Raw genomic sequence first — 23,601 nt, 5'->3', positions numbered from 1 at the left:
TCGATACATTTTATTCGACACATTTCGATACTGAAGCACGCGTCTTCCGCACAGCTTTCCACACGCTAGGGTTTTTGTTTCTCCTGCACTCGACAATCACAACGTTAATTTCAGAGCTAGTTCGAGCATGCTTTCAAAGTGCAATCCTTTTTAGCGCTAAAAATTATTCCACAATCACATTTGGTTTCTCCCCAGTTATCTTAATGATCGTTCTAATGCTCCGCTCGCCATGCTAGATTAGTTTTCCTTGGAAGGGACCCCTGTCGGATACCATAAATTCTGGGTCGGACTGTCGTCGGCCTCGGCAGCTTGCACGTCTTTCATTCGCTGCAGCCTTCCGCTTTGCAGTGAAGCAAGCTCAACACAGCAGTGGAGCTCCCCTGAGGATGGCTACCGTTGGTGCAGCACCGCAGCAAAATATTGCAGAGCCACGCATCACGAACATTCTTTGAAAGGCTGTTGACGGTGAAAAGCTTCAGATTCTCGCGCAACATGAGATTCGCGAAATGGCACGCGACAGTCATTGGCCATTCTCGATAACCCTTCGGAATAATCTGTAAAACTGTACCCTACATGACTATGGGGGGAACATATGATGGAGAAATTATGCCATGAACATTCCTTCGCTCTTGATGGCAGCAGTCTGTAGGACAGCACACTGCAATTGCCCGGCTCGTAGCAAAAAAAAAAAAAAAAAAAAAAAAGGAAGATCGGAATGGTACCAACCTACCACACACAGACAAAAACTATTCTTTCGGACTTGCATATTCACAGCACAAAAATGTAGATAACGAGGACACAAACAAAATTTTCTACTTATCTAATTATTTCGCTATGGTTCAGCAGAAGGTTTTAAGAACCGCCGCACTTGGTAGTCAGACGAATGAGAATAAGCAAGCAAGCCCAACAGCAACGTGTCGCTGTTGGGGTGCTTTTTTTCTTCCTGAAAAAAAAAAATACCTTTAAGCTGCAAGCCCGGTTGGGTACGTATACTTACAGGCAAGCATGTGAACTAACCCCCTAGTCCCGAGCTTTTGTCCCTTCAATTTTTTTCTTTCGCGCTTTCACAGCATGCAGCTCTCTTTCCTGCTAAAACTCTAGAAACATTAACGAGCGGAAATGCCATTGGAGGCACTTGAATTCCTCGGTTTTGTGAGCAAGGTTCTTTGCTGACCACGTAAAGCTGGGAAGTATAGGAAAAAAAGCCTTGTTCCGGTGACGATGTGGCTTAGAAATTGGTTAGATGTTCGAGTTGGTTCCGAAAACGTGTTCTTAAATAGGCACCAATCATCTATATGCTTTCTCTATATTCTCTATACTGGCGAGTAAGTTCCTGCTGGGGAGGGGGAGGGGGGGGGGGGGGGTCTGCCCAGTATCTGCATCTTCCCGAGAAATTTAGTGCTCGCGATAACGAGTGCTTTGCTGCACTTAGGCTTGAAAAACCTTTAAACGTAACTGACGATCGAACAGCGAATATAGAAGCAAAACGCTTAGCACGCTTCCAAAGCACATGTCGCGAATCCGCTTCTCCGGCGGCATCGTAGGGTGCCTAGAGCCGGAGAGTATGGCTTGTATGTTACAAAAGTCTAATGAACATATGTTTATGTATGTATGTATGTATGTATGTATGTATGTATGTATGTATGTATGTATGTATGTATGTATGTATGTATGTATGTATGTATGTATGTATGTATGTATGTATGTATGTATGTATGTATGTATGTATGTATGTATGTATGTATGTATGTATGTATGTATGTATGTATGTATGTATGTATGTATGTATGTATGTATGTATGTATGTATGTGATATTAGACCCCACGTGCCATACCGTACGAGCTAAATTTCGCATTGAATAACAACTGGGCCGCGGACTGACGGCAAGAAAATGCGAATCCATTGATCTAGGCGAACTTCCATTTTTCGAAGTCAAGGTCGTTCAAATACGTTCTGTTGGCTCAAGGCGCATGCAAAAAGGGCGAGGCGCTTGTACTGTGATCTCTAGCTTAAAGTAAGGCACATATCGTCCTTGTCGGGGTGTGATATACTGTTCCGGCTGTTGAGCTGAAATCCCATCACCGCGAGAATCGGCGTTTACAGCCTGACGCGCCGAACGAGCAACCGCGGTCACCGGAGGTCTGGCATTTCTGACGGCGCTTGCTTAGACTGGTCGTTCCTTCAATCGAACTCACACGTTGCAGAAATTACAAAGAAATCTACGCAGGAGAACGAGAGCCAAAATGCGACGCGGTAGAGGCATTCATGCGCCTCACGGCGCTGTATAAAGCGACCGGTTTTTCGAGACTGACTAGACAGAACGCAATCTAACCTGAATTGAAAGAAGAAACGCGCCGGCTCCTAAGGTGCTGCCGAATAACGAGTCCAGGTATAAGTATATAAATGCCTATAAAGAGCGCGTAGCAGCGCGTGCACGGAAACCTGTTCACGTTGGGCTCCTCGATAAGGAAATTCAAATTGTTTGTTCCCATGCTGGACCAACCAGATCCCTGCCCGCACCGAGAGGGTAGTTATTCCGCGCCGAGAATGATAAACGCGGCGAAAAAAGTGGTTCACTGTCGCTGACAGCCTCCTCTAATGGTACAGTTTATGCAGGACATGGGAAGAAGATAGGCGCTTGGCTTTCGCCGATTCGCCAGGAATAGGCTCTTCACGTAGAAGCCTTTGACGTCGCTGGTACTCGTGTGAAGAGCGGAACGCGAGTCCACTCACCGGTTTCACTGCAACGAGCAGCGCTTTGGGCTACGGCCAAATAAAAGTAAAAGGGAAGTGTGGATTCCAACAGTCCGGTTCATCTCTTTTTTTGTGTATGTTTCCTCCCGGTACCGTGAAGGTTGTGCGCGCCATCTAGCGTCGATTGTGCCCGCCACAGAAGCTAGATGCCTTTGAGCACTGGCCTTCCATTTCCAAAATCTTACCAAGTGAGCTTTCCTACACATGTTTGAAATTTCCCTTGCCATGGCGGCGCGGCCCGTCGTAGGAGCAGTATAGGGCAATAACGCAACATTGTTGTCCCAATAGACATATCCTGCGTTGTACCCAATTTCTGCCCCCAATACAGGTTTGGCTGCCATGATAAAGGGGTTTTCGCTGTGCAGAGAAGATGACTTCCAAAGTTTTGCGAAGGGTCTATACAAGCTAAAGGTCTGCTAAGGTTGCTTCAATTGTTCCCTTTATTGGAGATTGTATATAGCAAATTGAGGGACGTCTTTATGGTTTTCATACATCGCAACGTCGGTGTTATCTTCTTCATTATCATACCGCACGCCCACTACCCATTCCAGGTTGTAGTACACATTGCTGGTTTGTTTGCGACAGAATGACACTGATCATTCTCTATTCAATCATTAATGTTAAGAAGCAGCATTATACAATCATCAAAATACGTCCCTGAAGACATCTGACCTTCCTTAAAATGATTTCAGAAGTAGCTGTAAGGATGTGCATGGGATACCCTTCATCAGTTAGCCTCCGTACTTGTTCACTGTGATCAACCCAGAAGAGTCGGGCACCATATAGTGAGAAATCTTGCATCGATCAGGAAGCCGGTGGATACCTGGCGGCACCAGGTTTCGAACATGATACCTACTGAATGCGACGCGGATGGTCTACCAAAACTCGGCAAGGGCACGCCGGATGCCAACATCTGAACGATAACGTATTGAAGTGACGGTGATAACATGCGCAGTATATATGATTAAGCGCTCTATATAAATGAATCCGTCACATTCCACCAAGCCTGTCCCGCACTTGCACTGTTGACTGCATACGAAGGCCTGCGTTATTAAAGGAGCATAGGCAGGCCTACTAACAGACATACCGTAGGCGATCCTACACAAGTACACAGATGAACATTCCATAATCCAGGTCAAATCATGGTATGTCATTTACAGCCTCCCTCCTCCACAGTCCCGAAGACGGCACACTGTCAGAGGAGTGCGCCGGCTTCGGTCATACACTAACACTATAGTAAATCGGCATGTGAAGGCGACACTTATCCATTCTCACTGAGCCTGCATCCAAAGCATCAAGAACGAAGAGAAAGTGTGCAAATCAAAAGGTGTCAGTAGAATAACAAAATGCAGAACAAATGGGATTGATAACAAAGCAGCTCCTTGGATCTTTACATTGTCGAGGAGGTGATGACATAGTCTCGGGTTGGGCAGTTTCGTCACTGAGCTGCCCACTGCAATGGAGATATCTGATGATTGATGGCTGACAGAGATAACTCGTTTGAAATTTTGCAATACCCAGCTGCTGTTTCTATCGCTGCGAGCTCGATAATAGCTATAATTTTTCGGTGATCTGAAAGGACCTGTAATGTTCAAACCCGCTGCGCGGAAGGTATTTGTACAGGTCGCTTTATTTAACAAGCTGAAGGTTCTCTGCACAAATATGTGCGAATGTATGATTACTACATAGCATCATAAGAGCATAATACGTCGGAGACGGATGCGGTATTGCTGCAGACGGCGGCAATGCGATAAAGCCGGCTCCGGTGTGGAATCTGTGCACTCCAACGCAGTGCAGGGGCGTCCAATGTGGGTGAAATAAAAGGAATGGGCGTTCACGCCTCGACGCAGAAAAGTAGGAAGCCAGGATAAATTCAGAGTGCATAACTTCAATAAAATTATAATAAATGACAAAGCGGAGATTAAGGCACGTTCTCTCTATAGTATGCGTCACCAGCTTCAACCGATCTTGGTAATGCGCGCCGTCATGGTTGAAAGAATCGCCGTACGTGCAGTAGCCAGTTTTACTAGTTTTTCTTTTACCTGCCTAGTTAACCCTTCGTGTATAGCCAGGCGCCCTCACCACACGATTAATACTTCTACCAAGACAGGCCGCTGTGTTCTGCATCTGGTCGCATTGATAATCGCCCGCCGACGCCGTATGCATGGGGGTTCTCGGAAAATGATCTCACAACGCTTAAGCGCAACGCATTTCAAACTGCATGAAGTGGACACACTGCATTTGAGGCTTTTCACGAAGCATCGGCATCATGCAGGTATTACGGAACCAGGATATAGAAGAGACATGTATTCAGTAAAGGTACTGGAATTTTCTACAGCGTCATGCACAATCCTGCCTGTACAGTCCTGCACAGAGTGCAATGAAAACCCACACTAGAAGAGTATCCGACAGGCGGACACAACTTCGCCACTGCTATTCGCAGTGTGTTTACAGAAGGCATTCAGAGAACTGGACTGGGAAGAGAGGTTATGATAAGAATTCTTTTTGAATGCCGCAGTAAACCAACTACTGTTCGCTGATGACATTGCTTCGCTAAGTAACTCAGAGCACGAATCACAAAGCACGATCGATTACTTCATTAGGCAGTGCAGAACAGCTGGTAAACAAGCCTCTGATCGCCCATGGATGTGGGCTGACTCATTCGGAACTACTCGTCCCCTGCAAAACTGGCGTCGTCTACTCCCTGCCCGTACTCTGTGGGAAGAGATGCATTGGCCAGACAGGCAGGTGCCTCAACATTAGGCTTCAAGAGCACAGGAACAACGTAAACACGCAGCATTGCAATTTCCGGGCCCCTCGCCATGCACTGCAAAAAGTGTAAACATAACGATGATGATCCGGACGAAACCTGTTACCCACATTTCGATCGCTGCACAATTCTTGCTAGAGGACGGGATAGGATATCCAGGGAAATTGCAGAAGCATTCGAAATCCACAGCGCAAAGGAGCAATGTGTGAGTGCACCCTCACTGTGCTTATCGCAAAAAGAATTGGAATTTCTCAGAGGCAGGGTAAATGTTTAATCTTTTTCATGACTGCCCCTCTCCGCTACTTTTGTTAATCACTTTGTGCCACGATTTTAGTTCCGTGTTTTTTACCGTTATATTTTAATGCTTTTACTTGCCTTTTTGGCTATGTATATATCTGTTTTTACCGGTTTTACTTTCCGTCCCGGCCTCTTACACCGTGGCTTTTATCGCTTTTAGTCTTTTCGGCCTTTCACCTTTTTATCGTTTTTATCGTTTTTACTCTTAGACGTGAGTGACTACACTGTTTCGCTGATTGTGCAGGATCGCATTTGCCCCCCCCCCCTTTTGTACCTTATAATATGTGTCCTGCTTCGGAATAAAATTTCAGTTGTTAGTCAGCGCCTGTGTCTTTGTTTCCTTCGTGTTTCGTCCCGTTCCTTGCGCTGTTTTATTTCATTGTGAAGGAGAGCACTGAACCTTCAGTTATTTAGCAGCTGCCGCATAGTGCATCCATATTCCTTCTGTAAACTGTAGTCGCAGTAAAGCTCAATAAGAGAGAAAGATCGGCGTCTGGCCATTAAAACACAACCCTCGCGACGTTTCCACAAGTGCAGGCGCGTCGCACGGTAGACGTGTGCAAAAGCTTCGTCCTGTAGTTTTTTAAGTTTATAAAACTCAGCACCCTGCGCACGGTTTACAAATTGACTCCTTATTTAAAGCTCAGGCAGGCACTGCTCTACGGAAGAAGTTGCGCAGCTTATTGGCGTCCAGCCGCGAACGCTGGCCCTCACACTTTAGTTAGCCCGCGCAAAGTCATCCTTTCACTCTTACCTAAAACACTCGACCGTTCGGTTGCTGTACAGAGCAGTTTCTGCCTCCATACCCGAAAGTGGAACAAGTTTAAGCACCACCACATTGCACTGTGTCGGTGCCTCAAAAAGTTCCACCAAAGAAATAAAAGTTCTGTGAAATACTTCCTTTGGGGTCGACGGGTGAACAAAGTGTGCCAGCCGCACCAAGCCGCAATAAAAACCATGCTAACGGTGCATGACAGTCCTACATTTATTTGTAACTACGCAGAAAATGCAGAACGCAGAAGCCTGAAGGCACCCTTCATGACAAAACTTATCAAATGGACGGGATTGGCTCATTCACTTTTCAGGGTAGGTTCGGTTTCGTTCCTTTTGAATCTGGTGCTTGATGCGTGTACTCAGCCTACGATTAAAATTTCACCCTAGCCTCGTGATTACAAAAAAATGTTGTATGGTCATTGCACTTTTCGTCAAAATTTTTGAAGAATGCAAAGATGAAACACGTCGCAAAGTAAAAGAAAAGCGTTTAATCGAAAGCTTTCTGTCGCACTGATTCACTCTGGCATCATATATTGCAGCTTCAACGACTATTAGTGATCTATATGCAGTTCAGATGAACACGACGACTACAAACTATATCATAGCGGTGTAAAAGTGAATCAGTGGCGGACGTAGGGTGGCTATCCGTTTTCGTACATACGTCGTAACTCCGGCAGATGTCCGTTGGGCGTCGTGTGCCGCCTGGGAATTGTCCTATGTCTCAATGCTTTCAATTGTCGTCAGACGTCTTCTATTGGCGCTCTCTTCTTCGAAATTGCATCAGAACTTCTCCTAAGAACAAAACAATGCGATGAGGGCATAAATGCATACTCCTAAATTGTAGTATACTAACAGCACTATGCGGATCTATACGCTACAAAAGCAATAAAAATTAGTAAAAGTGCGGATTCTGCAGTGCTACAACAAAAGTAGAAAAATGGTGGAATACAGCGCTAGCGGGACCAGCCCCAAAAGAAAGAGCGCTGACAAGTGAAAGTATGAAAAGTAATCCTCGTAAATACAAGTATATGAGTATCAGATATGAAGTATGGAGCGCCAAAAGTATCGGAACATGTAAAGTATTGCGCTTTGTTAGCTTGTTTAGTCCGATCCGTGAATTGTCCGCCTAATATCGACGGTGAAAACTCGTGCTCAGCAGTGACCAGCATTATTTTAGCCATATGAGGAAAGCACGGCGCTTCATCAGCAGCGGGGCTGACAACACATTCCAAAGGGTGGTAGGGAGCGGAGCAGCAGGTGGACTTGGTCCATATCGGACGTTATTCCGGGGCGCGAAGGAGTGGACGCGCGTTAAAACTGCACGCGCAGAGCACGCGCCTCGGCGCATGCGTTCGCGGCGCTCCTATCAACAACCAATGGTGACAGCAGCAAAAGAAGCTTTTCCCACGCCTTCGCAGCCGGGAAGACCCGGAATGCGGATGGCGCGCCAACCTGTTATAGGCGGCAGCGGGCTCACGTTCGCGCTCCCCGCGACGGCAGGTTCTGGATATTTCGCGCCGTGCCTTCCCCTCAGTTCTTTCGACCTGCCGCCGTGCACTGGAGTAGGCACCGGCGGCTGGACTTTTGCTTTCGGCTTCGGCTCCGCTTTCCTGTTTTTCTCTCGCGGCCCGCACGGAGGAAAATCATCCTTCCCTTAAACAACCACTCACTATACATACCCCCCCCTCCTCCCTTTTACCCAGCATTAGTTTTCTACCCAGCCTTAGGCTAGGAGCTCATCTAGCTAGTCGGAAGCGAAAGCACAACTAACCAAACCTGGCGAGACCCGAATCACGCTCGCTCTCCTCACTTCCACACTGCAAGGGGCAATCCTGGCTGGCCTGTGTGTAGGCGCATTCCTTCTTCTCTTCCTCTTTCGTTCTCCTCCTTCTACGCTTTCGTGTTGGCGCTGTTCCTTCCCTGAGTGGACGATAATCGTGCCACGAGGCAACCAGGGCCAACGCCACCTAACATTGCTCTGTTAAAGTGGAAAACATGATGAAGAATAGAGAAATGAAGAACCTGTTTATGGTGCAACCCGTGGCTCTGTTGCCGCCGCTATCATCAATCCAACCGCGGACAGTGCGGAGTACCCGGAATTAGCGCCAGCTTGTTTTTCTTTGGCCGCTGCCGCATACTTTTAACGCGTAAAACGACGTAGTAAGGAGGAGCTATGCGGGGAAGGGCGAGTCTTTCCTTCAACAACCGAATGAACTGCAATAACCTAGCCTTTCTTGAATGCTTATTATTAGAGCTTTTTTTGTGGATGTCGTTGTTAGGCTCGAGTATAAACTGATAAGCAGCTAGAACGAGCTTATCTCGCGTCCGTTTAATGATCGTTCGTGTTATGCAAGGACGTTTAAGGAAAACCGTATCGATTTAGCCTGCCTGCATAATGCTGGATCAAAAATAACTCAGCACTGTGCACGCCGTCAATCGCGCTTATCACTTTGATTAATGCAACATCGGTTTTGTAAACAGCGGTAAAGTATACACGCCTAGGTCAAGCTTTTACACAAGCAAGGAAACGTGCAGGAAAGGAAGACGAGAATTGAACAGCGCAAAAATACCACGGACAAAAATAGCCGTCGCACTAGTCTCACTACTCGCAATAGTTAGTTGTTTTTTTTTTTGTTTTTTACTGGCTCGATTTCTCGAAAACGAAATCTTCAAATGCAGAATATCCTGCGCCAGATAGAGCTAGGTTTCCGGTAGGTGCGCCATGCAGTTGAGTTATTTCTGCAAGTACTGGTTCAATGTCACATTGTAATCATCCTGGCAGTATGACATGACAGACTGCTGAACAAGATTACCCCAATATATATATATATATATATATATATATATATATATATATATATATATATATATATATATATATATATTTCTTTTTTTTTCTTTTCAAATTAGTGATCAGTTCAACCTGCGCGCTCCGTCGTACTTGTGATAGATATGGTGCAGACGCTACATCGGAATTTGTTCAAATGAGGCTTTCCATAAGCGCCAAGCATGCCTTGAATTTTTCTTCGAAGAACTGACAGAGAACATAAAATTTCAGATCATTAGCTCCTATCTTAGGTAAACTCGATAACGCATATAATCCCAAACTTCCATTAAAAACGATGCCGAAACTAGCGTCAAAACTCTCTACGAAACTGGCGTCGGAACCAATGACCTCTACGGCTCAATTTTCTTTTCATATTGCGTGTAATGTCTTCTCGCTTAATGTAAATATATGGCTGTACCAAGCGCTGAAAGTGGTTGCGTTCGAACTTGTAGCCGTGGAACTCCATGCATGAGCGTCAATTTGCCTTTTTTATTGTATTTATTCCGTTGCCTCTGTGTTTACGTTTAGGGCGTACATTTATTGGCTTCCACGTGCTGCGACTCATTGCAAACGAGCCGTGCGTAATCTGGCGCCTTCCCAGGTGCCGTTCTCGGCGCCTGTTCCTAGCGTGGGGACCAGAACAAAGACGCCGCCTCGAGATGATGATGATTATGGTGGTGGTGATGACAACCGCAGGGTGTTTTTACCTTCAATTCCTACTATGAGAGTGGTATCCCCCCGTCTAACCATTCCTTTCTCAAGGACAGAGGCTCACACGCTGTCGTCGGCGCGGCTATTACAAATGATGCGTCGTATCATTACCGCTCGTATGTATATACTATACGCGTCTGGCGCCGTGTAACCAAGACAGCGCTTATACCTCAGACGACCCGTTAGTCTGCTGTTTTTTGGCTGCAAACCCTTTCTTCGTGTGACTGAATCGCGCAGCACACAAGATGGTGTGGATATGAGCGCTATGCTAAGCGGTGCCACATAGCTAGGGATAGGGGAGAGCATTCGGCGCTCCCAGATGGTGAGTTTTCCACGCGAAAACAGCCCCCGCCCGGCAGGTTTCCGCCCGAGCTTCGCGAGACAGCATTGCGCCTTAATTAATGAGCTCCGAGTGATTAATGAATGAATATAGTGTTTCAACCCTGGAACAAGGAACGCGGCAGCAGGAGTGTAGCACCCGCGTTTCGGATGGACATCACATTTGCCCGGCCGATTATTGAATTATGGCTTCAAAATGAAGAAAGTGAAGCACCCCAAATAACTGGCGTATGCCCGCGGGCTTAGCGCTTTCAAATCTTCCGTATCCGATACAATTTATCACGAGCCTGCTGCATGAGCAGACAGCTCTTTAGACAGCAACAGTAACTGGATGCTTAACGTTCATATGTCCCATATGCACTTCCACTTTGTTTCTTCGAGCATTTGCAAGGATTTAGTGGCTAGTTTAACCATAAATACATTTATTAACAAAGGTCACTGGCATGGATCCTTTCCTTATGACATCTTATTAAATTTCACCGAATTTGGAGTTGATTGGAGAGGTCAATTTACTCTCTATATCTGTCAACAAAAAAAATTGACGGGTGTCACTAAAAGTCTGCAAGTTAGCTGTCCTACACATTCAGGTGTCTCGGTGTTTAGGACGCTCGACTGCTGATCCAAAGGACGCGGGTTCGATGTCAGCCGCTTTTCAATGGAGGCGAAAAGCAAGGCGGCTGGCCGTGTACTGTGCGATGTCAGTGGACGTTAAAGAACCCTAGGCGATCGAAATTTACGGAGTCCTCCCCTACGGCGTCTCGCATGGCCTTAGTCGCTTTGTGAGTTTAAACTCTGCAAAACAACCTAATTCTTACACAGGGGCGGCGTGGCCTTACTTGACAGTAGTGCCGGCGCCGTCTTGCCATATGATGATTATGATGTGAACTGATGTGCACACGATCCCTGCCAGCCTCCTGTGAATGTTCTCAGCTGCTATGGTTTGCATTTCAGCCATTCAATGAATCACTGAAGGCACTCATCAAGGTGTAAACGTCTGCACGGCGAGAAGAACGCTTGTCGTAAACTTTCGAAGCCCTGCGGATTGTGGGTGCCTTGAAGTGTTGCCATGTACGAATCAAGAGCGGGTCGTGTAACCCGAAAACTTTTGACTCGGGGTTCAACACGAAATGCACCGTGGTTTACAGACCGAACACCACGTATACATCCACAGCATGGGTGGAAGTCAGTGACAATAGATAGCTTTAATCAGCACTGTGTCAGAAAGGCCTCCTGTAAATGCGATAACATGTTGCCGTTCGCTACCGTTGCTGTGCTTGCCGTTCGTACACAGTGCCGAAACGGAAGAATGCGTTTTGAACAGTGATGGCATCAAGACCAAGTAAGGCTGTGATGCGATGTCTTCGATTAGGGGGCTCTTTACGGGATGGAGAGCAGGAATCAGACACGAAATAGAGCCCGTAGCAGATTTAATCATGAATTGAATGCCCCCAATCACCAGACAACCTAGAGGTGGCGTGCACAGTGAGCTAAATACGGTGGTGGGCACTGACCAGCAAACCATCTTTGCGTATGCAGGTGGTCCTCCCTCGGAGACGAAGCTGGGCGTCTATCGCTCCTCTCAACCCCGTGGTCATTCTGCGGCCTTCCTTGCCCCCCGGATCCTTTCTTCCCGTTCTCAGAACCCTGATCGCCATCCTCGCAATAGCACAGGTGTAGCCGTCGTCAGCACGTCATTCCATCATGTCGTTCGTCGACCCTTCTTTGCCGCTGGTTTTCGGACAAAACGTTGGTGTGAAATGCCAAATTGCCAAGAGGTCGGTGCCTCCGGACTGTCGAGCAACCCAAATCTGTAGTTCTAGCAGAGGCAGCTATCCGCCAAAGAGGCGAGGAGTGACAGGTTGATGCCAAGGCCAAAATCTGCGGGCGGGCATTTCATTGCTCAGTATCAAGCAAGGCGACTATTTCTTTCGCAGGAAAGGGACTCATACGTCTTAGGTAATGCATTCAGCTACTGGCTCTTGTAGATTTTTATGACGATCATTACCACGAAGGTTGTATATCGATCATCACGCATTTGCGCAAAAAAGTTACTGTGACAGGGGCCGTGGTATTATAAGGGATTGCATTTATCATTTAATTTGTTTGTGTGTTCAGATCAACTTCTAATGTGTTTGCAGAAGCGTATAAAACAAATATGGCTTCATTTCTAATCTTTAATTGAGCCGCCCGATGTGTCCCAATGCAAATTACCTTATGATGACTGTGGAAGCCAATACTGTTTAGGAATGATAAAACTGAGGAATGAACACAAGTACAACAAACGCTGTTTTGAACAAGCGTCTTTGTGTGTGTGTGTGTGTGTGTGTGTGTGTGTGTGTGTGTGTGTGTGTGTGTGTGTGTGTGTGTGTGTGTGTGTGTGTGTGTGTGTGTGTGTGTGTGTGTGTGTGTGTGTGTGTGTGTGTGTGTGTGTGTGTGTGTGTGTGTGTGTGTGTGTGTGTGTGTGTGTGTGTGTGTGTGTGTGTGTGTGTGTGTGTGTGTGTGTGTGTGTGTGTGTGTGTGTGTGTGTGTGTGTGTGTGTGTGTGTGTGTGTGTGTGTGTGTGTGTGTGTGTGTGTGTGTGTGTGTGTGTGTGTGTGTGTGTGTGTGTGTGTGTGTGTGTGTGTGTGTGTGTGTGTGTGTGTGTGTGTGTGTGTGTGTGTGTGTGTGTGTGTGTGTGTGTGTGTGTGTGTGTGTGTGTGTGTGTGTGTGTGTGTGTGTGTGTGTGTGTGTGTGTGTGTGTGTGTGTGTGTGTGTGTGTGTGTGTGTGTGTGTGTGTGTGTGTGTGTGTGTGTGTGTGTGTGTGTGTGTGTGTGTGTGTGTGTGTGTGTGTGTGTGTGTGTGTGTGTGTGTGTGTGTGTGTGTGTGTGTGTGTGTGTGTGTGTGTGTGTGTGTGTGTGTGTGTGTGTGTGTGTGTGTGTGTGTGTGTGTGTGTGTGTGTGTGTGTGTGTGTGTGTGTGTGTGTGTGTGTGTGTGTGTGTGTGTGTGTGTGTGTGTGTGTGTGTGTGTGTGTGTGTGTGTGTGTGTGTGTGTGTGTGTGTGTGTGTGTGTGTGTGTGTGTGTGTGTGTGTGTGTGTGTGTGTGTGTGTGTGTGTGTGTGTGTGTGTGTGTGTGTGTGTGTGTGTGTGTGTGTGTGTGTGTGTGTGTGTGTGTGTGTGTGTGTGTGTGTGTGTGTGTGTGTGTGTGTGTGTGTGTGTGTGTGTGTGTGTGTGTGTGTGTGTGTGTGTGTGTGTGTGTGTGTGTGTGTGTGTGTGTGTGTGTGTGTGTGTGTGTGTGTGTGTGTGTGTGTGTGTGTGTGTGTGTGTGTGTGTGTGTGTGTGTGTGTGTGTGTGTGTGTGTGTGTGTGTGTGTGTGTGTGTGTGTGTGTGTGTGTGTGTGTGTGTGTGTGTGTGTGTGTGTGTGTGTGTGTGTGTGTGTGTGTGTGTGTGTGTGTGTGTGTGTGTGTGTGTGTGTGTGTGTGTGTGTGTGTGTGTGTGTGTGTGTGTGTGTGTGTGTGTGTGTGTGTGTGTGTGTGTGTGTGTGTGTGTGTGTGTGTGTGTGTGTGTGTGTGTGTGTGTGTGTGTGTGTGTGTGTGTGTGTGTGTGTGTGTGTGTGTGTGTGTGTGTGTGTGTGTGTGTGTGTGTGTGTGTGTGTGTGTGTGTGTGTGTGTGTGTGTGTGTGTGTGTGTGTGTGTGTGTGTGTGTGTGTGTGTGTGTGTGTGTGTGTGTGTGTGTGTGTGTGTGTGTGTGTGTGTGTGTGTGTGTGTGTGTGTGTGTGTGTGTGTGTGTGTGTGTGTGTGTGTGTGTGTGTGTGTGTGTGTGTGTGTGTGTGTGTGTGTGTGTGTGTGTGTGTGTGTGTGTGTGTGTGTGTGTGTGTGTGTGTGTGTGTGTGTGCGTGCGTGCGTGCGTGCGCGCCTCGTTGGGGATTAAAACTGCAGCGCACAAAACTCACTTCCTTTTTTCGACCAAAGGCGCGTCCAAGCAAAACCGCCTTGGTCCAAGCAGCAAGTATGATTCTCATTCATTTTTGGTGGGTTAGAGCGCAGATGTTTATCCCCAGAAAAGCATACACGTTTACTTTTTTTTTGTTTTTGCATCTAACAATGACGTCATAAATGAGTGCGCTGGCCTTTTTCACATTCTTCATTCACTGTAATGGGTCGAACTGTGCAACGATAGAACAGTAAAAAAAAAAAAAAAAAAAAAAAGAAAAAAGGCTATTCTGATTTCTATTCCGATTACTTCCCGCTATTCTTTTTTTTTTTTTGCCCCTTGTAAGAGTGGAACTATCACATGGCTAATGTAACCAGGGCCCGTCAGAAGCAGAGACACGCGTACGTTGGCCGTCAAACCTGTGCGTTGTTCTCAGAGCCCTCGTATCATCAAAGAATTGCCCCGTCTCTCCACTCTCTCTTTCCATGTACGCCGTCCCACACCAGGCCTGTGCTGCTTCTAATCTCTCCCAGGTTGCAACAGGCTAAGAGATAATAGCCCCGACGATGATTCTCTATAGCTCGTCTCTCGCCGTGCCTTCGCTTCACTTCCACTTTTTCTTTATTTCCCAAGCTGTCTCCACGTTTCTTCCTTTCATGGTATACGCAAAGTATTTCGAGTGAAAGGGAAATCTTTCAACAAGCTTGCCATGGGTAACGTGTTTCTTCCTCCAAGATCCCGTCCCTGTCCACGGGCTTGCCACTCGCAGGTGCGACACTGACACTGCGAACGCTTTCACTGTTCATGCGTTCCATAGGCAAACTCTGTTCTTTTCTCTTCCCCTGTACTGACTGTGGGTGATGCTGAAAAGAACAGCCGCTTGCCGGCAATCGGTTTCAACAGAACAGGAGACCGCGAACTGACCGAAGACTTCACATCGCTCGCGTGGTTCAATCTATGTCGCTTATGTTCCTGCTTCGGCGTAAATTCCCACGTTCCAATCTGATCGCGCTTCCATTCTTCCTGGGAACACACACCCGCTCCTTCTGCTCCCTGTGCTTAGCGTAGCCTTGGGTTCCGAAACGTGACCTGCCTACTAATGACGCCTGCTCTCCGCGGTCCATACATTGTCGTACGCATTCATGTGACCTTTGGCTTTGTTTTTTGTGTCTCCTCTTTTCGTCTCCGATGTGCGGCGAACTTGCCGGGGTCACGACTGACGCGTTGGAGTGCCCCTGAATGAGTAACTGTTCGAATCAAATTCAGTCAATTTCAACACTCAATGCGACGCTGTTGGCGTGCCCGACAAAAAGCTGTCAACGCAGCGCTTGCCTTGGCAAGAGAGCCAAAGCAAAGCATCACATATGCCACACTGCGCCTGTTCAGTTGGCTTAATTGGCTGACATAAGGGAGACTGATAAACTGTCGGAAAGAGTGAGCGATCGGTGAAGGTCGTATTCTGCCTTGAAAAGCTAGTGTGCAAGGTGCGACGTCCCACACAGCATACGTTCGCCAATCGACCGTATCAGATGTTTACCTTTTGCTGTCTTACTAATACTACTGCTACCCTATATACGGTTATTATTCTTCGAGCGAGTTTCGCAAATATTAAATATGATTCTAACCAGATGGCCCTTGGAGCAGGAATTTTTGTGACAAGCTACCGAAATGACCTACCGATATAATGTACAAAGGCTGACAGTCCTTTGTTGCGTCACGAGATCGGAACAACAGTTCGAACAAGGTGACAAGATGCTGAGTACTTGCGGGAGTGCGAATCAGACTGCGCAGGATCCTCATGACGCTGTACAACTGCCAAAAAAACGAGCTCCTGGTTATTTTGTGTTAGTGGTACGCATTTGCGCATTCTTAACTACTTCCGGCACGTTGAGCTGCCAGTCCAAACACGCAGTGTGCGGTCGAAGTGGCTTCTGAGCAGATATTATCCTTTACATTGCGCGCGGACACGGATGCTTAAGCGGGAGCCTCGAGGCAGGGTACCACAACTTTTGCTTCCAAACGGGTTGAATACCAAGCGACGCAGTCATATTTTAGACGCTTGGAGGGGGGCGGGGGCACATCAGGCCTCTTTTTGTCGGCAGCCTTCGGGTACCCAGGAACAAGGTCAGGAGGTATTCGTACGTAACAATCATGGATCAAGAAGCGCGCAAGGGTAATCATATGAAGTTTTCCTCCGTGTGTCACTGACCACCCAGCTCAATGTCAGCTGTGGCCACAACCAAGAAGTGACTGACTGAGTGGTGAGCCATAGTGCACGCACAATAATGCCCAAACTTTGTGCCTGTATACTGAAGGACATGTGAGTATTACTGTGTGCTTGCAATTTGTATATATATGCTACATTCAAGGGCGCAGACAATAAATTCAATCCAATCCAACTCGTTTGGCGAAGCAGGGAACGGGTGCGGGAGTGCCCGCACATTCCTCGGCCCCTTGTGGGCAATGCAACGCCCCGAGAGGGACCGTGGCGGCATCCACTGTATAAAAAAAAGGTGGGAGAGGAGCACAAGGGAGGAAACTTCCCCTTGGCCACTTTTCTTTTTTTTTTTTTCCAGGCTTTCTTCGAGACCCGATCCACACCGTCCAAGCCACACGTGTTGCTGGCTGCTTCTCTCTCTTGCACACCACGAAAGACGATGGTTTCTAGGAACCACGTGGGCCTTGGCTCCCGGCTGGTGCACTGCCTTTCATTTCGCCCCTTTTAGGGAGAGAGGAGAGGCGAGAAGAAAATGAAAGAAGAAAACCGGCTTGGCGTCCAAAGAATGGGAAACATGGCTCCTCTTTGCCAGGGCAAAGCTGTGTCCGTTTACAATTTTCATTCTTGTCTCGCCTCTTCGACTTCCGTCTCTTTCTGCTTGCAGGCTTCTTCTTATCTCCTTCCTTCCTCAGCCGAAAATCCGCGAATTTCGTGGGCCGTTACCTTCCAGCTGAGTGCTCACCCTCCATCTCCGCCGGTTCGCCACCCCTACGGGAGTGGCCCCGCAACCCCCTCCCCTTCTGCACCAAGCCGGTCGCTGCACTTGTTCCTTGGTCCTCACGCGACCTTGTACACTTCTCGAAGAGCTTCTTCCTTCCAAAACCAAGCCAAAAAACAACAAAAGTATTTGCCTCCGCGGGCACAAAAGTGCCCGAGGAAGACGAAGCCTCCACTCGCCCGTGGCGTCCACACGTGGTTCTCTTGTAGATTCTTTGTTGTTTTTGCTGGACTAATGTAGAAATGGGTAAAGTAATAACATTCTCAAGCATTGATTGCCGGAAACGTGCTATTCCAAAGTCGATATCCGCCCGAGAGGCCCTTTGTCCAACCCGTTGAACTGAACACAGTGTTCCTTCGAGTTTGCAAGCCTGAGCGTGGCATTTCTTCGAAGCTATACGAATTTAACTTCCAACGTTTTGTATATATATATGCGCTCGGTAAGCTTTTTGAAGCGAAAGTCTTTCTAGACACATGGTCAAAATCTCGCGTTGGCGAGATTTGTATGCGAGATTCCGCGAGAGAAAGATAATGCGCATTCCCTTTCCTGTAAACCAATTATAGAACGCCTGTGAACTTTGATGCGTTCAACAGAACGCCGTTAGTGCTCGAAAAGTGGCGCATGATGAACCGTGTGCAGCACCAACGTTCAGGCTTTCGCATTTCTCCACTGCAGATTCTGCAGAGCTCTCAAAACTTTTTTGCTGTCTCACTGCCAGATTTATCGCAATTACAAGAGTCACATATAAGGGGACCGCGTCTATTGTTTCCCTTGGTTTCTTTTTTGAGGGGGAGAAAATGTTTGTGTTTATGCACGCCGCGGTGTTTTCAGAAACTGGGTCGGCTTGCCATGAGAATGAGGCGATATTTGTGTATCCCACGTCGGGAGCTTCTGAAACACGCCGATGCGTTCTAATCGCGCAGCTCCGGCTTCAGCGATACGCGTCCAGATAAGGATTATAACCGGCTCTGCTATCGCTGCCTCAGACCTTACTGCTTGCAAAAAGGAGTGCGGTTCCGAGGACACTTTTCTTTTCCTCGCTGTTATTTATAATTACTCATTACATACCTGCACTGTCTTTATTGCAAGACGCGGATACGGAACTGTCATGAACCTCGATCCATGCCTTGAACCCCCAGAGATCTCTTTAAAATTCAAGCGGGGGGAGGGCGGGGGTAGTTATCACAGCAGTTCACAATTTTGGCCTGACGCATTGGCTTGAACCAGGGTGTGCAAATATTCATTGAGCGTAGGGTGCTTTTTATTTTTATTGCCAGAACACTTCTATAGGCTACATAGTGAAGGTGTAAAGAAAAGGTAAAATGGGTCATATTCGATCAACAGGCACAGATCCCAACGCACAGACAGGACGGAGCAAACCTTTTGCGCAAGTTTATTCCTTCTGCTAATATGAATCAACTCGACCAGAAGTGCTTATTGACCTAAACACTAAACATGTGCTTTGGCAACTGGACGCTATTGGGACTGAAAAACCGCAATGGCTAAAAGCACGTAGAGACCCATCCATGTAGAATAAGCCTCTGCAAAGTAAAATATGGAGTGGTAAGCTTGGCTCCTTTCATTGATAATCGAGATGTGCCATCATAAAAGTACAATTACACAAGGCGGAGCACTGTACTGTAAATAGTAGAAGGCGAAGATTCGTCACAGTGTATGTGCCCTCTATACTAAATACTAAAACATATCTTTACCACTATAGCTATATATGCCTTATGTGAAATAAGTTAGGTCTTAGCTTTCCACGTTGCAGATGTCGTCCAGATTGCTGGCTTTATCCTTTGAATTTACGTCCTTTGACTTTGAGCATGAAAGAAATGACAGGAGCTTGAGTGTTGCCAACTGTTCTTTCCTGAAACTTTATTAGCATTTGAAAACGCACCACACATAAGCAAGAGTGTAAATAATGGAAGGTATGTGCAAAGAACTGATCTTTAGGAAACACGACATTATGACCTCAGGTATGCCATAAAATTTGATCGTCGCTTGAGTGAATAGTAGGAATGAGTTGGTGTTTGTCGTGATGTCTGCCTCGTTCTTGGTACTTTCAGATGCAGGCCACCGGTGGACTCTCTGAATGACCAAGGTCACAAACGCAGCACCTTTATTTCGCATGAGCATCGCTGGCAGCAAAGGTAACGGGGGTTACGCAGTACGTCGACTATTTATGTTCCCACATCTCGTCATGCAGACTTTCTCTGTTTAACTTAATTGTCAATCTATCTAGCATTTTTACTGCTGGGAACATCCGAGAACCTAAAGCGCCGGGAGTTTTCAAGAAAAATACCAAAAAGCAGCGAGTAATGTTTCCTAACTTAAAGGAAATTTTAGTAGCTTCTACCATTTACGTCGGGGCGAGTGCCTGAACGTGACCTTCGTGTCTATATCATTTATGAGGACAACTTTCAAAATTGCAGGTAAGCTGCCGTACATGCACATGTTTTCCGACCAAAAACCCTTGTTCACAAACCGGATTCTCCCATCAGTTTTAGAATAGCAAAGGAACTCTCTTCTTTCCAAGAAAGGATACAGTAGTGGTACACTGGTACTTTTCTGGTGCCAGTGCAAAAGGTACGGTTGTTGGTTGGAATGCACGTGCCTGTGCTTGCCTGGAATTTTGAAAGTTGTCAATTCGCAAACCCCAAGTGTTGTATCGTTTAACTACGCGCCCTGCTCTGGCTTAACAAGTAGTCCTTGCTGCTTGGAGCATTCATAGGAAAGCAGGTCTGCTGATTGAAAGGAAAAATGTGGCGCTTTCCCTCGTTCTTCTTTTTGTTTGTGCAAAGATTTTTCCTAGAAATACTGTTTGACCAATGGGTAAAGTAGATTTGAAGCCAATAAAGTTTCCAGTGCCCATTCCTATGAATACATATTTCCCCGTTTTCCTTTTAATTGACGCGAGTAATATATAACAACCGAACCCTTTTAGGTTTATAAAGTGAATTGCTTACGCACTCTCACTTTGTGCCCGACTCTGCTCAGAATCGAACACGACATTCTTTGAACATTCCCAGAAACATCCGTTTTGCACGGCTGCAAAATAACAAGTAATTAAAATACTGGCCTCTACATCAGCAAGAGATTTGTGCGCAAGTGCCGACGTAAAAAAGAAGTACCCAGCTGTTAAACGCCAATTGAAGGTGTAAGTGCGGTAAGCACGACGATTACGTTTCTTCTAAAGATTAAACTATGCTGGCGCTAACCGCACTCACTGACGCTTTTAGAATTCGTTGCACCCTACACATCGGTGCCTCGGGCGGCAGCAACTATGCGATAATGAATTGCCTTCCCCCCTCTTTCTGTCTCAAGGAAACCCAGGAAGGCTGAGTCATTTGGTTTCAGTGCGACATTAATCCCATTTCGATTAAGTGCTTTCAGCCGTTCGTATCTAAAAGTGTTAGCATACAGTGCCGAAAAATGCTTGGAAGCGCCGTTCGGCGCTGAGATAAGAGTGCAAGGGCTCCTATTACAAGATGGAAAAGAAAAGCGTGGCGGAAGCAGTTTCTCCCGTGACCGTCACCTCGTCGAGTCGGGTTCGAAAGTGTCGGACAACCTTGAGAGTCCCGCAGATGTAGAAGACAACGCGCTGGCAACTTGCGAGAGCGCGACACAAACCAAGTAACTGCCGGCGCGCGCTACTCAGCAAATGAAAGAAAAGCGGGGTGACATTCAATCGGACCGGGTCAAAACGCGTTATCGCTTCGGAGGCGGAAAGTAGTCCTGGACACTGCGTGCCTAGCTTCTTGTAGCTCACTTTCATCGTAAGTATAGTCGTAAGAGTCGTAGCCTACGAGGCCAGTGGGGGCAAGGGTGTTGGTGCTTCGTCTAACCAGGAGAAGGGGGAAGCAGGATTAACCATGCTTGCTGAAAGGGAGCGAAGACCGCACCCGCGGAGAGAATCGAAGTACACACGGCAAGAGATGGTGGCACACAACTTCCCCGTCGGACGTCCCGTCGAAGACTGCTAGCCGGCTGCTGACGACGGGAACTTAGCAGTGGAGAGAGGGAGTGAGGGCTGCCTGTCGCTAGAGGGAGAGTGCCGGCGGGGGCATCTATCTCGTAGTAGCAGCCGCTCTCCGCGTGGCAGAGAGTGGTAGCGGAGGGAACGGAAGGGGAGGGGGGGGGGGGGCGCACTCGTAATCGCCATTGCTTTTTTCCCTCGCCTGCGTACTGCCCCTCCTCTTCCACCTCGATGAGAGGGCGTGGAGGCGAACTCCGAGCCACTATCATACACACATTCGACGGTTGGCGAGTGAACATCTCACAGCGTGGTCCCTCTTTCTGGCAAACGTCGCCTTGCACGGCACGTTAGAGCCGGTCACCACGGGCCTACGGTTCGCTCCCGTGCCCTAACCCGGTTAACTGTGTGACCCTTATTTTCTCGGGACTTCGTTGCGGGACGCGACAACGTAAAGCCGGCACTTGCCAACCGTCAACAACCTGTTCACCAGTGAACCCTTGCATCCCACCCCTGTACAGCAAATAGCAGCGTCTACGCATTGATATATATCAGGCACGGTCAGCTGAGGTTCTCTAACTCCGTCCCATGCCCGAGCCGGTGTCCGGAGTCTGTCGTTGCCTAGAAGTTGCCCGATAGTCGCGCTGGTCTCGTGAGGATTTTCGGGCGTTCTCGCCTCCCATCGAGACCTGTCGCTCTGTCCGCAGACGGCGAAGCCTGCCGTCTCCGACGCCCGGGAAAACCCGCTGCTCGGAAAGAAGCCGAGGCACCGGGAGGCTGCTGTGAAGCTACCGGCATGGCGGAGCTCTTGTGTCTGGAGAAAGACGTGGATTTCCAGGAACGTCCCGAAGGTCAGGGTCCCGTGTGCTCGTACAGGGACCCCGCCATCTTCGATGACAGCACTGTGCTTGAGAACCTGCTCAGGTCTGAAGAGAGGTACCCCATCAACCCGCGCTACTTTACCTGTGTCCAAAAGGAACTCAACGCCAACATGAGGCGTGTCGTGGGACGCTGGATGTTTGAGGTTAGTGCCTGTGCTCTTTGTCTCTTCTGTCAAAGTTTTATCACTTATTTGCTTGTGAAGGGCTAAAAGCGCTTTCCATTTATGTCTGTGGTCTCCAGCTACACAGAGTACCTCCTCGCCCGTTGGGTTCTGAGGTTTGGCTGTGTCTAAATGAGCCAAGAACATTCTAGGTACTTGTATGGTTGTCACATAGACTCAACGCGAAAATTTCTGAACTAAATTATTTCTGCAACGTTGAAAACAGTTCATAAGCATGTCCGAGACACTATCAACATTTCTCTATCGTCTGCGAACAGGTGCAACCTTAATATACGAATCCTCTTTGAAGCACCTGCATCTAGCCATTCACAAAAGCGCTGCATCCACATGTCTTCAAGTGCACTGCACGGTGGTCTGGTACGCAAGAAAGGCATGGCTTTTGCTTCAGATGCATGCACCCGCGTTTCCACGTGTCTTATGCCTCGCGCAGCGCTTCCGCAAGACCTTGCACGCGGTTGCAGCAAGTGGGATTGCGTAACCGAGAGTGTGCGGCACGACTGCCTCAGAAAAAGCGGCGCTGGCTGCATGTGACACATGTACTTACTTACCACACTATATATTTATTTTTTTTTTCCAACTTCGGCACTGTCGTGGCTCTGTGCTACAAGAAGCCGAGAATGGTCAGCAGGCGTCCTTATCAGTGCTCGATAAAAGTTCCGAAGAAATGAGTGCATTTTTTATATGCAGCAGCCCATCTCACGCCATAATGCGGATCAGCGTTCTGCAGGAGGGGACACTGCGGGGATAAATGTAGCGCGAAACAAGGGATGCCGCACCCTGCGGATACATAAATAGATGTTTCGTGCGCTTTTCCTGAGGCAAGAGCAAGATGGTGTTTTTTTTTTTTTTTTTTTTTTTTGTATGCCGCTAATGAGGAGGAAGTAAGCTCATCGGCGATGTTTATTCCTTATCCGAGCGTATACTTCGGTAGCAGCTTTAAGACGACGGTAATTTCTGCTTACGTGCTCAATGGGCAGGCAGCTGGATTATTTCATAAGGGTCAGGAAAGCTCGCCCCCGATTGGGGAAAGAAAAAGGAAGAAATAAGAAAAGAATAACAGAACTAGAAAAACCAATGCAGCCGATAGGCAATTTCGGCGTACATCGCCGACGGCGCGACTGAGCGTCAGTGCGTGTACGTACGACCGACGTCCGAGACACGTTATTAGCACTGACCGGCCGCCGAG

The 23,601-nt window shown here is 47.6% G+C and overlaps 1 protein-coding gene across 2 annotated transcripts in view; it reads left to right on the top strand.

Moving 5' to 3' along the window:
• The window catches only part of LOC146172690 (G1/S-specific cyclin-D2-like), a 288,222-nt gene that overhangs the window by 202,801 nt on the left and 61,820 nt on the right, over positions 1–23,601 (top strand). For both annotated transcript variants that reach the window (XM_084583919.1, XM_084583918.1), the window contains 2 exons: positions 19,446–19,529; positions 22,060–22,376. In XM_084583919.1, the coding sequence (XP_084440045.1) occupies positions 19,472–19,529; positions 22,060–22,376 (375 nt within the window). In that variant the 5' untranslated portion in view covers positions 19,446–19,471. The remainder of the gene's footprint in view (positions 1–19,445; positions 19,530–22,059; positions 22,377–23,601) is intronic.

This window comes from Amblyomma maculatum, chromosome 11 (assembly GCF_055883805.1).
Source record: "Amblyomma maculatum isolate TAMU_Amacu chromosome 11, ASM5588380v1, whole genome shotgun sequence".
In the NCBI taxonomy this organism is placed as follows: Eukaryota; Metazoa; Arthropoda; class Arachnida; order Ixodida; family Ixodidae; genus Amblyomma; species Amblyomma maculatum.
The sequence above is the reverse complement of the archived record's forward strand: the minus strand, read 5'-3'. Positions and strand labels throughout refer to the sequence as shown.